This window comes from Stegostoma tigrinum, chromosome 11 (genome assembly GCF_030684315.1).
Source record: "Stegostoma tigrinum isolate sSteTig4 chromosome 11, sSteTig4.hap1, whole genome shotgun sequence".
Classification (NCBI taxonomy): domain Eukaryota; kingdom Metazoa; phylum Chordata; class Chondrichthyes; order Orectolobiformes; family Stegostomatidae; genus Stegostoma; species Stegostoma tigrinum.
In genome coordinates this window covers 12,066,344-12,081,265 of record NC_081364.1, presented here as the reverse complement: position 1 = coordinate 12,081,265, position 14,922 = coordinate 12,066,344, and the positions used below count along the sequence as shown (strand labels likewise).

Sequence of the window (14,922 nt, the reverse complement as noted above, 5' to 3'; positions counted from 1 at the left end):
CAGAAGGGTGGCCTGGAGCAATGCCCTCTTTCTTCCCTTCGTTTCTGTTTGCAACAGTAAAGTGAGCCTGCCAGTTAAAGGTAAATAGACATGATATTGTGTTAGTGCTCTTTAAAAATTGCTCAGGGAATATATGCACACTTAATTCTAAACTGCTTTAGCATGGAAGTCCTGCAACAGCAAAATACTTGGATGAACTGAGTGGAACTAATTCCCACAATAGAACAGCTGGTCCAGCAAGAAAGAGCTGTGCTTAAAGTGAAAATTCTTAAATGCATTCAGGATTTATAACCTGCTAAAAGATGGCCTCCTCTTCTGCTCCAAGTCGAACAAACTCAGACCCACATTGATAAAATTCTTAAAATGATTGACCAAGACCAACACTTAATAGATAGTAAAAATGTCTTGTCAAAGTAAAGTTTTTTTAAAATAACAGATTGGAAGTGTAATTACATTCTTAAAAAAATTAAAGGAACTAGCAAAAAATGGGGCAAGCAAAAAACAGAATGTTTTGGCAATCACCCTACCGTCAGAAAACTGTTGTGCGTGGAACATAAAGTTCACACAAAACTGCAGTGTCATTTACATTAAAATGTTATAAGCGTGCGTGCTGCGGACCGCTGGCGAGCAATCAAATCTCAACATAAACACAGTTAGATCAGAGACCTTAATATTTCGAAATATCCGCTCCAAGGTTGAAAGTAACCTTTTAAACAGCCTCCTTCGGGAATAAGAGTCTTCGTGGCTGGACAATGTTCTAATCTACCGGTTTTTGAGGCCACGCTGTTGCACCGACATGGGCATGGGGTGCTGTGCGCGCGGCGGGTCGGCACTGGGCCCGGGGTTTCCCGGGTCGGTTCACTAGCGGAATCCCGAGGCCTATACCCATCACATGGCAAACCGGCCACCTCCCTACCCCCAGCTCTGCCCTGGATTTGACCCTCACGGCCCGGCTCACCCTGGGCCGTATTTTATCCCAAAGGCTTGCTTCAGATCCCCCAACTAAGGGGACAGTAGGTTAGTGGGGAACGACGGGGATGGGGCTTACCCACGGCCTTCACCCTGACCCTGAGGCGTTAAATCACCGCTGCGACGACTACCCCCACCCCCAAAAACCCGACAGTTGCCCCTACCACGAATCCCCTTTCTTGAGCGAGGTATTCAACAAGTTCCCGATCTCGTTCTTCTGGCTCTCTAGGTCCGGGACGCCGCCTTCCGCCATTACTCTCACCGACACCCAGAAAGTGAAGGAGCGCGAGCGAACCGAGTCTTGAGGGAGGCGGGGAGGTGGCTGGGTTGGTGGGGAGGGAAGGACCCCGCACGACGCGCGTGCGCGTCACCAGCACAACCGACCGGCCTCCCCGAACTGCGCAGCCGTGCTTCCGCCACCACCTCTTCACCGTGGGGGAGGGGACGACGGTGCTCCACCCCCTGCGTCATTGCGTCATTCGAGACGGCGGCTGTTGTGAGGCAGCTGTATGAAATAGACGGTTGCTGAGCAACCGACGGCCCCGAGCCCCCCTCCTCCCCCACCCACAATGCCCCAAAAGCGACGTAGTAACACCGGTCTCCTAAGTCATGAAAAAAAATCAAAAATAAATCATTTATCTTTTTTTCTGTCTTGGAATGGCCTGAGCTCGAATTTGCATTCCCGGAATAAGAGGAGCGGAGATGACCAGGAAGGTAGGCTTGAGTCATCCAGCTAGAATTTCAACTCAGTCGTGACAGGTTCTAGATGGTTCCCGAGGCTTGGCCTTAATCCACACTCCTGCCAACCCCTACCAGTAACTGCTATCCTAAACTTGTCCTCAACTTGTCAAACTAGAAAAACCATCATTCATGTGATAAAACAAAGAAAATAGGAATGGCAGATGGAGTGTAACGCAGATAAACGTGAGACAAACCAGCGCAGGACTTGCACAGTTATTGGTAGAGCCTTGTCGATGCTGTCGACCAAAGAGACTTGAGGGTGTTGGTAGATAGTACCTTGAAAGTGGCATCACAGCTCGACAGGGCGATGACGAAAGTATTTGGCACAGAGATAATGGGAACTGCAGATGCTGGAGAATCCGACATAACAAAGTGTGGAGCTGGATGAACACAGCAGGCCAAGCAGCATCTTAGGAAGACAAACGATGACCTTTTCTGATGAAGGGTCTAGGCCCGAAACATCAGCTTTTGTGCTCCTCAGATGCTACTTGGCCTGCTGTGTTCATCCAGCTCCACACTTTGTTATCAAAGTATTTGGCACTTTTGTTTTCATTGATCAGATTATTGTGTACGAGTTGACACATTGTTACAACTATGCAAAACAATGGTAATGCTATATTTGTACAGAGTTGTGTACAAATCTGGTTGCTCTGCTACAGGAAGGATGTTATTAAACTGGAGAGGGTATAAAAAAGATTTGCAAGGATGTTACAGAGAGTGGAAAATTTGAGCTATAACGAGAGGTTGGATAGGCTGAGGGTGACCTTACAGAGATTTATAAAATCATCAGGTGAATAGCCAAGACCTTTTCCCTACGGTAGGGGAGTCCAAAACTAGAGGGCTTAGGTTTCAGGTGAGAGGGGAAAGATTTAAATGGAACTGGAGAGGCAACCTTTTCACAGAATTTATGGAGTGGTGGAGGCATGCACAATTACAATATTTACAAGACATTTGGTCAGGTAAATGGATAGGAAAGGTTTAGATGAATATGGACAAACACAAGTGTGGACCTACTTCAGTTTCGGAAACCTGGCTATCGTGGACAGGTTGGATCAAAGAGTCATATGGCACAGAAACAAGCTCTAAGAACATAGAGCAGTACAGACCCTTTGGCACCGCTGTATTATCGTACTAAAATCAATCTACCCTGCATACCCTACATTTTACTATTCTCCATGGGACCATCCAAGAGTCACTTTAGTCTCTAAAAGTATTTGACTCCACTAATACTGCTGGCAGCCCATTGCACGTACCCACCACTCTCTGTGTGGATGCTAGAGATTTGAAGCAAAAACAGAAATTGCAGGTCTGGCAACATAGAACATAGAACAAGACAGCGCAGAACAGGCCCTTCGGCCCTCGATGTTGCGCCGACCTGTGAACTAATCTAAGGAAAACAAGTGTTCATGCTTCTTTAAAACTTCATGAGTTTGCTGCCCATCGCTTATTTCCCTCAAGATGAAGGTAGTGGTGAACTGTCTTATTAACCACTGAAGACTGCTAGGTAGACTCCATGATTTTGACCCAGCTGCAGTGAAGGGAATGGTTATGTAGTTCTAAGTCAGAATGGTATTGGAGGCTTAGGGCTTGCAAGTGGTGCTGCTGCCATGCTTCTGCTGCCCTATTTGTCCACTTTGGACCTCACAGGAAGCTGCTGTCAGAAGTGGCCTGGTGTGCAACTCGTAAATGTTACACTCTGCTGTCACTGTGCAATTGCAGGTGGAGAGATTGAATGTTTAAGATAGTGGATCAACAACTCCTTCTTCTGAAGTTTGACAGACAACTTGTCAAAGGGTATATACCCCTTCTAAACATATTTTTCCCTTTGTTGATAATTTAAATAGATCTTGCAGTTTTCAAGAGTTCCAGAAAAAAGACCCTTTTTAACACATGAACCTATTTTTTTGTTAACAAAAGTGTGGAGCTGGATGAACACAGCAGGCCAAGCAGCATCTCAGGAGCACAAAAGCTGACGTTTCAGGCCTAGACCCTTCATCAGAGAGGGGGATGGGGAGAGGGAACTGGAATAAATAGGGAGAGAGGGGGAGGCGGACCAAAGATGGAGAGAAAAGAAGATAGTTGGAGAGGAGAGTATAGGTGGGGAGGTAGGGAGGGGATAGGTCAGTCCAAGTAAAACGGACAGGTCAAGGAGGCGGGATGAGGCGGTAGGTAGGAAATGGAGGTGCGGCTTGAGGTGGGAGGAAGGGATGGGTGGGAGGAAGGGATGGGTGGGAGGAAGAACAGGTTAGGGAAGCGGAAACAGGCTATGCTGATTTTGGGATGCAGTGGGGGGAGGGGTCGAGCAGGGTTGGTTTTGTGATGCATTGCGGGGAGAAGAATTGGGCTGGTTTTGGGTGCAGTGAGGGGAAGGGGTTCCTCCGCCTCCGCCGCATCAGCTCCCAGGATGAAGCATTCCACTCCCGCACATCCCAGATGTCCACGTTCTTCCAGGACCGCAACTTTCCCTCCGCAGTGGTCGAGAACGCCCTTGACTGCGTCTCCCGCATTTCCCACAACACATTCTTCACACCGCGCCCCCGCCACAACCGCCCCCAGAGGATCCCCCTCGTTCTCTCATACCACCCCACCAACCTCCGGATACAACGCATCATCCTCCGACACTTCTGCCATCTACAATCCGACCCCACCTCCCAAGCCATTTTTCCATCCCCACCCTTGTCTGCCTTCCGGAGAGACCACTCTCTCCGTGACTCCCTTGTCCGCTCCACAGTCCCCTCCAACCCCACCACACCCGGCACCTTCCCCTGCAACTGCCGGAACTGCTACACTTGCCCCCACACCTCCATCCCTGGCCCCAAGATGACCTTCCATATCATGCAGATGTTCACCTGAACATCTGCCAACGTGGTATATTGTATCCATTGTAGCCGGTGTGGCTACCTCTACATTGGGGAAACCAAGTGGAGGCTTGGGGACCGCTTTGCAGAACACCTCCGCTCAGTTCACAACAAACAACTCCCCCTCCCATTCCTCAGACGACATGTCCATCATGGGCCACCTGAAGGTTGCAAGAACAGCAACTCATATTCTGCTTGGGAACCCTGCAGCCCAATGGTATCAATGTGGACTTCACCAGCTTCAAAATCTCCCCTTCCCCCACCGCATCCCAAAACCAGCCCAGTTCTTCCCCTCCCCCCACAGCATCACAAAGCTAACCCAGCTCGACCCCTCCCCCCACTGCATCCCAAAACCAGCCCAGCCTGTCTCCGCTTCCCTAACCTGTTCTTCCTCTCACCCATCCCTTCCTCCCACCTCAAGCCGCACCTCCATTTCCTACCTACCGCCTCATCCCGCCTCCTTGACCTGTCCGTCTTCCCTGGACTGACCTATCCCCTCCCTACCTCTTCACCTATACTCTCCTCTCTACCTATCTTCTTTTCTCTCCATCTTTGGTCTGCCTCCCCCTCTCTCCCTATTTATTCCAGTTCCCTCTCCCCCTCCCCCTTTTCTGATGAAGTGTCTAGGCCCGACATGTCAGCTTTTGTGCTCCTGAGATGCTGCTTGGCCTGCTGTGTTCATCCAGCTCCACACTTTGTTATCTTGGATTCTCCAGCATCTGCAGTTCCCATTATTACCTATCTTTTTGTGTCTGCTGCTGACATCAACTCCTGTGAAATTTTCAGCACATTGTAGTTTGTTTGTACCATTCTTTGTAATCTGTCACTATAATCATACTACTCTGTGAGTTAAAACAGTTTACAATTTATATTGACATAAAATAGCATCTGTGCACAAGGTGCCAGTGCTTCAGAAATATTTGGGAAGGTGGGGTGCCTGGAACAAGCAAATGCTTTGTTAAAAATACAGACTTTCAAGGAGCTTGAGTTTGCGGAAGGCAAATAATTTTAGAAAAGAGCTCCAAAGGGAGTAGCACAATACCTGCAAGATGAGCATGTAGGTCATAGGTCATATTGTTGACCTGATGCAAAGGAAGCTTGATCATGAGAAACTTCCAAGGACCTCTTGTGAATCCTGTTATGGCTGATGAACACATTGAGTGAGTCGCATATCTTATTTGGTTGCATCCATATGTAGTTTTACTGAACACAGACATGTGCTGCTGTGTAACTGTGAGCTATGTGTTATGTGAGCAACATAACTTCATGTTCTAACCAGGCCTCCTCTGTGGGCAGTACAGACATGTTATGACTCTCAGTTTTTCAACAGTCCTTTTTACCACTTCTGTTTGCTGGTAACAGGAAGTATTATCATTTTCAGTTTGCTGTTTGCAGCACTCATCTTTTTTTTTTCAACCTTCCTCTTCCCTGTAGTTATTGAGCCTAGCAAGTTAAATTTGGACCCCTCCATGTGCGAGATAGCGTAATTTAGATAAATGCTGTGTGAGAACCTCACAGACAAAGATGAAGACTATAATTAACTGCCCCAGCTGCTTCCCTTCCTTCTCCTAAGTCTACTTCCAAACTTTTCATCGTCATAGAACCCCTACAGTGTGGAAGCAGGCCATTTGGCCCATCAAGTCCTAACTGACCCTCTGAACAGCATCCCACCCAGACCCACCCTCTCCACCCTATTCCTGTAAAGCTGCATTTCCTCTGGCTAATCCACTGAGGCTGCACATCCATGTACACTATGGGCAATTTAGTGTAGCTAATCCACCTAATTTGCACAACTTTGGACTGTGGGAGGAAACCCACACGGAGGGGGGAAAAGATTGTGTAAATTCTACACAGACAGTTGTCCATGGGTGGAATCAATCCCAAGTCCAAGTCCCCATGCCGCCCCATATCCTAGAGTTTTTATCATTCTCCCCTATTACCCATGTCTTATCTAGATATTCTAAAGGCTGAGACAGCACCTTGCAAATGCATGAAACTACTTAGAAGGACAAGGGCAGCAGATACACAGGAATATTATTACCTGCAACTTTCCTTCCAAGTCACTCACAGTCATTGCTTGGACATATATTGCTTTTCCTTTAGTGTCACTTGATAAAAAGCCAGAACTCCGTCCCCAACGGCATTATGAATGTGTGTATCACTTCTAATAGACTGAAATGGTTCAACAAGGCAGCTCACCTTAGGGGGCAATGATGGAGCAATGAATGCGAGACCTAGCCAGCACCTCCTATTTCCCATGAATAAATTATAAAAAAGCTTCTGACAAGGCAGATTGGAGCACCAACTTGCTACACACTTATTCCAATCTAAAAACAAACAGGTTAGCACAATAGATATTGAAGTGCTTATAGCGTACTTTTGAGACATAACCTCTGTACAGCTGAAATTTAGTAGTGTTATTTCTTAGTAATATGAACAATCCAAAATTTAAATATTGCAGCATGAGAGAATTAATAAACAGTAATGCATTTAGCTGTGAAAAGCCTTACTTGGTCAGGCACGGTGTATCAGTGGTTAGCATTACTGCCCTCACAGCGCCAGGGATCCAGGTTCAATCCCACCCTCGGACGACAGTCTGTCTGGAGTTTGCACATTCTCCCTGTTTCTGCATGGGTTCCCTTTGAGTGTCCAAAGATGAGCAGGCTAGGTGGATTGGCCGTGCTAAGTTGCCCGTAGTGTTCAGGGATGTGGAGATTAGGTGGATTATGGGGCTTTGGGTGGGGGGGGGGGGGGGGGGGGGGGGGGGGGGCGCAAAGGAGGGGGGGTCGGTGTGGACTTGTTGGGCCAAAGGGCCTGTTTCCACACTGTAGGAATTCTGTGTGGATTCTATATACAGTGGGTACCAACAATCCTTTGCTTTGTGGCTTTAGTAGGGAGTAGTCAAGGGATAGTTCAGTCTATGGGTATGGGTTAGGCCACTCAGTGCTGAAATGAGCAGAAAATCTCACACAGAGTGGTAAGCCTTTCGAATTCTCGGCCACTGAAAGCGGTTGAGGCAAAAACATTGAAGGTTTTCCAGAAGGTATTAAACATAGTTCTTCAGGCTAAAAGGATTAAAGGGTGCAGGGAAAAAGAGGAAACATAGTACTAAGTTTGCTCATAAGCCTTTGCAGTATTTAGTAAAAATTATATTGATCATCAGAGCAGGCTTTAAGAGCTAAATACTCCTGCTCGTATTTCTCCCCCAGTGTTGTAGCTTTAGAACAGTGCTTCCCAAACATTTGATTTTTTTTGTTGTCACGTGCACTCAAGTACAGGAGTACAGTGAAATGTGTATAATGTCGTCACATAAAATGCTAGCTTAGGTGCAAGTACCTAGTTGCAGAATCTTAAGAGCAAGGTAGAAAGAAGGAACAAAGTTAAAAGTTAAACATTGCAGTAATTATAGTATAGTGACACCTTCTTAGTTTAGGTAGAAAATAAAGAAATAAAGCTAAAAGTTCACATACCACAGTCTTTCTTAAGTGCTTAGCCATGTTGGGATCACACTTTTGCAGAATCCCCTCAAGACCAGACATTCACGCTGGGCCGAAAGACTGTCACATACTGCTGAAAGACCACCATAAGCAGGCCCAGAGACTGCCATGGCGGTCTAAAAGTCTGCCCCACCAGGTCAGAAGCCTGCCTAATTTTGAGGCTTAAAAATTGTTGCAACCCTCTGAGATCAGTGTCTTTTGGAACAGGAATGCACCTGGTATAACCCTGTCAGACTCCCACAGCAACTGTGTCACCTCAGAATGCATGACTCCAAAATTTCAGCTCACAACCCCAATTTTGGAAAGTCCTGCTTGGCAGGTAATGGCAAGCCTGTCATGAAAGGTGGAAATGCAAATGGAGCCTTTAGGCCGAAGGAGCTTTTGCTGAGGCTGAGAGTTGGGACTACCTTCAGCCAGTGTTGGGATTGGGGACCACTTTCAGCTGGAGCTTGGAGTTCTACCTGCTGGGGGAAGAGCAGGGAAATGGAAGCTGTAAGACTATTTGGGAAGTGAGAAGGAGATTACAAGGTATATGCTGGTTGGGGTCATGGATTTTACAAGGGAGAAAGAGACTGCAAATGGTTTAGGCGATGTAGGAGTGCAGAGGTTCAGGGAAAAGGCTGCAGGGAGTAAAAAGGTTTTGCTAACAGCTTATATCCTTTTGCCTTTTCTGGCCCCATCATTGACTAAATACTAAAGAGACCTTGGAGTGTAGGTTCATTGTTCCTTAGAAGTGGATCGCAGATAGATAGGATAGTGAAGGCGGCATTTGGTATGCTTGCCTTTAGTGGTCAGCACATTAATTATAAGAGTTGGAGATCATGTTGAGGCTGCACAGGACATTGCTTAGGTCACTTTTGGAATACCGTGTGCAATTCTGATCTCCCTGCTATAGAAAGGGTATTATGAAACTTGAAAGGGTTCAGAAAAGTTTTACAAGGATGTTGCCAGCATTGAGTTATAGGGAGAGGCTGAATAGGCTGGGCTACTGTCCCTACAGCGTCGGAGGCTGGGGTGTGACATTATAAAGGTTTGTAAAATCATGAGGGGCATGGATAGGGTAAATAGACAAGGTCTTTTTCCCCAGTGTTGGGGAGTCAAAACCTAGAGGGCATAAGTTTAAAGTGAAACGGGAAAGATTTAAGCGCAACTTTTTCACATGGAGTGTGGTACATGAATAGGGTGAGCTGCCAGAGGAAGTGGAGGAGGCGTCTTGTGGGTATATGAATAGGAAGGGTTTAGAGGGATATGGGCCAATTGCTGGTAAGTGGGGCTATATTTATATAGGATATTTGGTTGGCATTAGGAATTGGAACAAAGGGTCTATTTCAGTGCTGAATATCTTGTGCGATATGGAATGGGCAATCTGCTAAACTATATGTATAATCTGGGAATTGGGGTAATAGCATTTCCCACTCTATAAAAGTTCATAATATACTATTATTTGGGAACTTAGCTTCTAAATTGTAGGAAATATAGATTTTAGTTTGCAAACAAAAGATATTAATTAGGAGCAGGAGTGGATCTTTTGTCCCTTCAAGCCTGCTTTGCCATTCAAGGATGCCTGACCCGTTATTGTTCCCAGTTCCACATTTTCATTTGTCCCCATTAGCTTTTGCTTTCCTTGCTAAATAATAATCTATCTGCCTCACAATTACTTAAATACTGTCGCCTCCTCTGTTTTCTAAGGTAGACAGTTACAAAGTTGCATAGCCCTCTAGAAGAAAATAAATTCTCATCTATCCTGAAAGGGCCAGCCTTAATTTTAAACAGTGCTTATAATTCTGGGGTCACCCACAGAGAACTTTTTCACATCCATTTTGTCAAAGCCCTTCAAATTTCAGTCAGATCAAAACAAGCCCTGTCTGATTACAGTCCAACCTCCTAAAACCTGCTTATTCCTTGTTTCAGTCCAGAAAACCTCCTTTGAAACTCTTCCAATGCATTTACATCCATTCTTAAATAAATAAGGAGACACTTTTCAGTTCTTCTTTTTCAGAATCATTCTTTCAAAAAAAGTTAAAAGTCACTTTGAATCGTGAGTTCATGAAAAACATTGAGAGATCATATCACTTTGGATAAATGAACAACAAGCCACCTGAAGAGATGATTGCTGGAGTTTCTGTTAAATTGAGTTTCGGAAGGAAGGAAGGAGAGAAGGAAGGAAGGAGGGAAGGCAGGGAGGGAGGACGGGAGGACGGGAGGACGGACGGGCAGTAGGCCCGCACCAGCGGAGGGGCTGGTCATGTAGCCAGGGCAGAAGGGGCGAAGTGGGGAAAAGTCCAGCATTATCTAGATGAGAACCGCAGAAACAGATGAAGGTGTTGTTAGAAAGCAGGACTTCTTGCAAAGAAGTTGAAGATATGACATTTAGAAATTCATGCTAAGAAGCAGGTGAGCCAAGCTAGCAGTTTGTTTAAAAGCTCTTTAGGTAGAGGCATAAACTAAAGGAAATAGATTGAAGCAGAAATTGGCTGAAGTACAACAGGTAACAGCAGTGCTAGTTGAAAAAGGAGCTTCAACATGGATACATAGGTCACTCTTTACTGAAGTGAGAGTATCAGTACAATTGTTGTTTAGGTAAGAGTCGACTATTTCCTTGACATTTTTAATTAGACAGTTTCAAGTAGTTCCTGTGTAGTAGTTTGTATTTTGCAATAAACTTTTGACCTTTTATTACAAGAACATTGGTGAATTTCCTCAGTGTCTGCATGGTAAAAAGAAACTTAGTCTATCAAGCCATGTTTCACTCAGGGATCAGGCATGTCAAGTATTATCATCACCTGGGATCATGATAGCATATCAAGAAATATATATTCATAAACATTTATTTTGAATTTTATGACTTAAATAAATAATGCAAATATTGCAACAAATGAATAAATCTTTAAGCATATGAAAAAACTGTTGTACAGTGTATTACACAATACATTCTTGTCAGAAGCGAAAGAGGATTTCAGAATATTGCTTATGGGAAGGAGGAAGAATTAAGAGGATGATTGTATGTCAGATATTGAATAATTACATACAACAGGTACAGTCAATTTATAAATCCATAAATAAAAACAACCAAATCAGTAAAAATAAGATCAGTATGAAATGGTTTAGTGAACAATTTTAAGTTTACACTGTAGAATTTTAAATCAAGTGCTTAACAAGAAGGGGGGGCATTCAGTTGTGATACTTAAGAGGATATTTTTATTTTTGATTTTTGTATTTTATTTACTTTATTTAGTACAGATGAAAACTTTCCTGTATATTTACTAAGCTACTAAATACTTTGGTCAGTTACAATAAAACTGCAGATTAGTCATGTTACAGGCAAGTGAGCTTAATTATGGAGTTTTGAAAAATGTTTTATAAAAGTTCAGAAGTGTCACAAACCAAACTTAATAGTTGAAATTTTAATTTCAAATGCAATAATTGTTTTCTCCCGCATTCAAGCTTCCCCATGATCAGTGGATTCTGTACCAGAGTTATTAGTATTTCATGCAGCTTGATGTTGACCCTCTTCATAGAAGAATAGAACATAATGACACAGTACAGAAGTTTTATGTGAAAGCATGTAAACTCTGTCCAAGTCCACTTCTGGATCAACACAACCAAAGTAGGAAACTCACCAAGAGTTCAGACATGGATTTTAAGCAAGATACGTTTTTATTGCATCATCATAGCCAAATCTTGAAGAAAATGGTGTTGCTCAAGGTGAGAACCAACAATGTCATGGAACAAAATGCAATTATGGCCAAACAGTCCAAGGTTGAGAATAATATGGGATGGAAATTGAGGCAACAGCAATGTGTATTTTCATATTTTTCTTTCAGTAATGATTTGCACTGCAGATCAATACATATGATGAGCTCATACCAAGATTACTCAATCTGAATTATCATTTGGTAGCATTGAACCTGGTTCAAATTGCAGTGACATCTAATACCCATCACAGAACTGAGTGATGTGGTATATGAATTTAAGTGTTGATGTTATACCAAGTATTTGGCAGTTTGTATCGAAGATTGTTTAGATCAAACAGATAGGACGGAACACCTACGTTCAGTTCGCAACAAACAACTACACCTCCCAGTCACGAACCATTTCAACTCCTCCCCACCCCCACAACTCCTCAGATGACGTGTCCATCCTGGGACTCTCCTGCATTGCTACAATGACGCCACCTGAAAGATGCAGGAACAGCATCTCATATTTCGCTTGGGAACCCTGCAGCCCTGATTTGTTATCATTTGTCTATCCAGTTAGCTAGGGACTAGTAGATAAAGTGGGATAATTGCCTTCATTAACCAACACATAGGGTTTAGCAGCAGGGAGGTTATGTTGGAGCTATGTAAAATGTTGGTTAGGTCTCAGCTAGAGTATTGCACACAGTTCTGGAATCCACATTCTAGGAGGGATGAGATTGCACTGGAGTGGGTACAGAGATTTACTGGGACGTTGCCTGGGCTGAAGAATTTCAGTTATGAAGAGAGATTGGATAGACTTGGGTTGTAACCTTCAAGCAAGGAGACTTGTGGGGGGGGGGTTGGAAATGGGGGAAATGTGATTGAGATGTATAAAATTATAAGGGATATATAGATAGGGTAGACAGAGGAAGGAACCCTGCCCTTTGGTGGAGGGATCAGTGACTAGGGGCTTGGATTTAAGCTAAGGGGCTGGAGGATGAGCGAGAGGGAAGAAAAAAAAACAGATTATCTGGAACTCACTGCCTGTAGGGGAGGTAGAGGCAGAAACCTTCATAACATTTATGTAGTATTTATATTAGCACTGTCAGTGCCAAAACATACAAGGCTATGGGCCGTGTGCTGGAACATCGGGATTAGATTAGTTAGGTGCCTGTTTTTGACTAGCACAAATTTGATAGGCTGAAGGGCCTTTTTCTATGACAATACAGAATCTGCATAACTTGTCAGCTCAAGGACATCATAAATAATTGTGCTATGCTTAGTGTTCTTACTCAAAAGCTTTATTAAATACATTTAAAATAACATTTCATACAAAACTGTTTATTTTTGTCTGCAAAACAATAGATAGAATCTGAGAACAGGATTTTTAAATGAGTTTTTTTTGAGAGGGAGTGTAAAATGGCATATTGTAGTTGCAAGCCAGACAATGAATAAGATCAGCAGTTCATACAAGGATCAGTTGCATTCAACAGATTGCACATTCAGCCATCTAGGTTTTACAGATTTTCACATCTTCCATGTTTCAGAAGGCCTTATGTAAAGCATATGTAAGCTTAACAATGTATTTGCAAAGCATAATTTTCTCGTCATCATTTGAAAATCTTGCCAATTAGCTATTGTAACAGCAGCTGGTGGTTTTGCATCAAAAGTGAATCTTAGAGAAAAGTAGAGCATGCTTAAGTAACATGAATGTACACAATCAAAAGCCTTCCTCTGGGAGTGTTGACTTTTGCTAAGGTATATCAGCTGTTCTCTAGGATACTGCTTTTGTGGCCATTCTTAACTTAGAACCTGGTCACAAAAATAGTATTCATCTGCACTTAAGCAGATTAAAAATCATCACTTCTACTGTCAAAGTTTGAGAAAGCATTAGCCTAGATGAGTATAAAGTTTATAATTAACCATTGACAATGTCCATTTAGACCCTAAGAATGTTCAATTTTGATTCACTGCTCTGGATTTATCAGAGTCCATGTTGGTTGATTTTTTAAAAAGAAATTAACCTATTTTTCTAATCAACTTGTTCATAGATGTAACTACATACCTCAGCAGCGAGTGGAGCTTGAATCTAGGCTCTCAATCCATGGATAAGGGCTCTACCTCTGCACCACAACAGCATCTTGGATTGATTATTTTTGATAAGACAATGTAATCAACAACAGGTAAAGATGCAATTTATACAACTCCTCCAATTGACAAATTTGAGAGAGGATGGAAATAAATTCAACAAATAATCCAAGAGACGACATCATATGCACTCCCACTTCAGAAAGACTATTCAAAGTTTCTTACAATCTCAATTATTTAAATAACATGAATCAGAAACAAAAACTTGAGAGCTCTCTTTTTAGACCAACAACTAGCTCTGCAAAATGTTTTTTAAAACTTTAAAGTGTTTAGAAGCTCAAATAGAAACTACAGTATGGTTGCACGAATGCTCAGGGTCACTTATGCTGGAGCTCAGTCAATAACCTGTTAGTGCAGATATTCATTCTTGCAAAAAAGTTGTATCTACAGAGAAATGTGTTTGAATACATAATGTAAATTTAACCATTGATCTCAGAGGTTACAATCTTTTACCTAGTTGTTACTAAGTCATCAAGTACACTCGCAGAAATCATGCAAGGGCTTAAGAGTAGTTTCAGAGTAAAAGCAAACCACAGTCATTTTTTTGGAAGTCAAGGAGGTGCAAGATTCCAATGTTGCAAACAAGAGAGGCATTTTGTCGCATGTATTTGCAGTTAATTACTCCGAAAACAAAGCGTATGACTTATAGTTGGACTTCACTTAATGACAGCCATAAATGTATTTTTAATAATAGCTAATTGAACATTAAAACTATTCAAGTGGACTTAGAACCAGTGTAAAACACTGAAAATAAAAGCAAGTTTTAATCAGATTGAAGAGGACTCTTTTTTCCCCCCCCTCTCTTGGAATGAAACTGGCAAACATTTTTACACAGTCAATACACACATGAAACTAAAACACTAAACTGTGACAAGACAATGAATTTCACAAGTGAACTGCAGATAACTAGATGTCATATCAGGAAACTGCTGGATTAGGATAGTGCTGAATATTTCAGAGTTATCTTTATACAACAGATACAAAGTTAATCATTTGATTTTGTAATCTGCTAAAACTATTAAAAACAGAGCA

At 43.0% G+C, this 14,922-nt stretch overlaps 1 protein-coding gene and 1 long non-coding RNA gene across 6 annotated transcripts in view; one reads left to right on the top strand and one right to left on the bottom strand.

Moving 5' to 3' along the window:
* Positions 1 to 1,356, bottom strand: part of usp4 (ubiquitin specific peptidase 4 (proto-oncogene)) — a 99,842-nt gene extending 98,486 nt beyond the window's left edge. For all 5 annotated transcript variants that reach the window (XR_009446485.1, XM_059649752.1, XM_059649751.1 and 2 more), the window contains exon 1: positions 1,134 to 1,356. Coding sequence is in view for 4 of the 5 variants with exons in the window: in XM_059649752.1 (XP_059505735.1) it covers positions 1,134 to 1,222 (89 nt within the window). In the remaining variant the exon portion in view is untranslated. The remainder of the gene's footprint in view (positions 1 to 1,133) is intronic.
* A 159-nt stretch (positions 1,357 to 1,515) lies between these two features.
* Positions 1,516 to 14,922, top strand: part of LOC132210254 (uncharacterized) — a 35,925-nt gene continuing 22,518 nt past the window's right edge. Inside the window, exons 1-2 of the long non-coding RNA XR_009446484.1 lie at positions 1,516 to 1,683; positions 13,794 to 13,925. This is a non-coding gene — a long non-coding RNA (uncharacterized LOC132210254). The remainder of the gene's footprint in view (positions 1,684 to 13,793; positions 13,926 to 14,922) is intronic.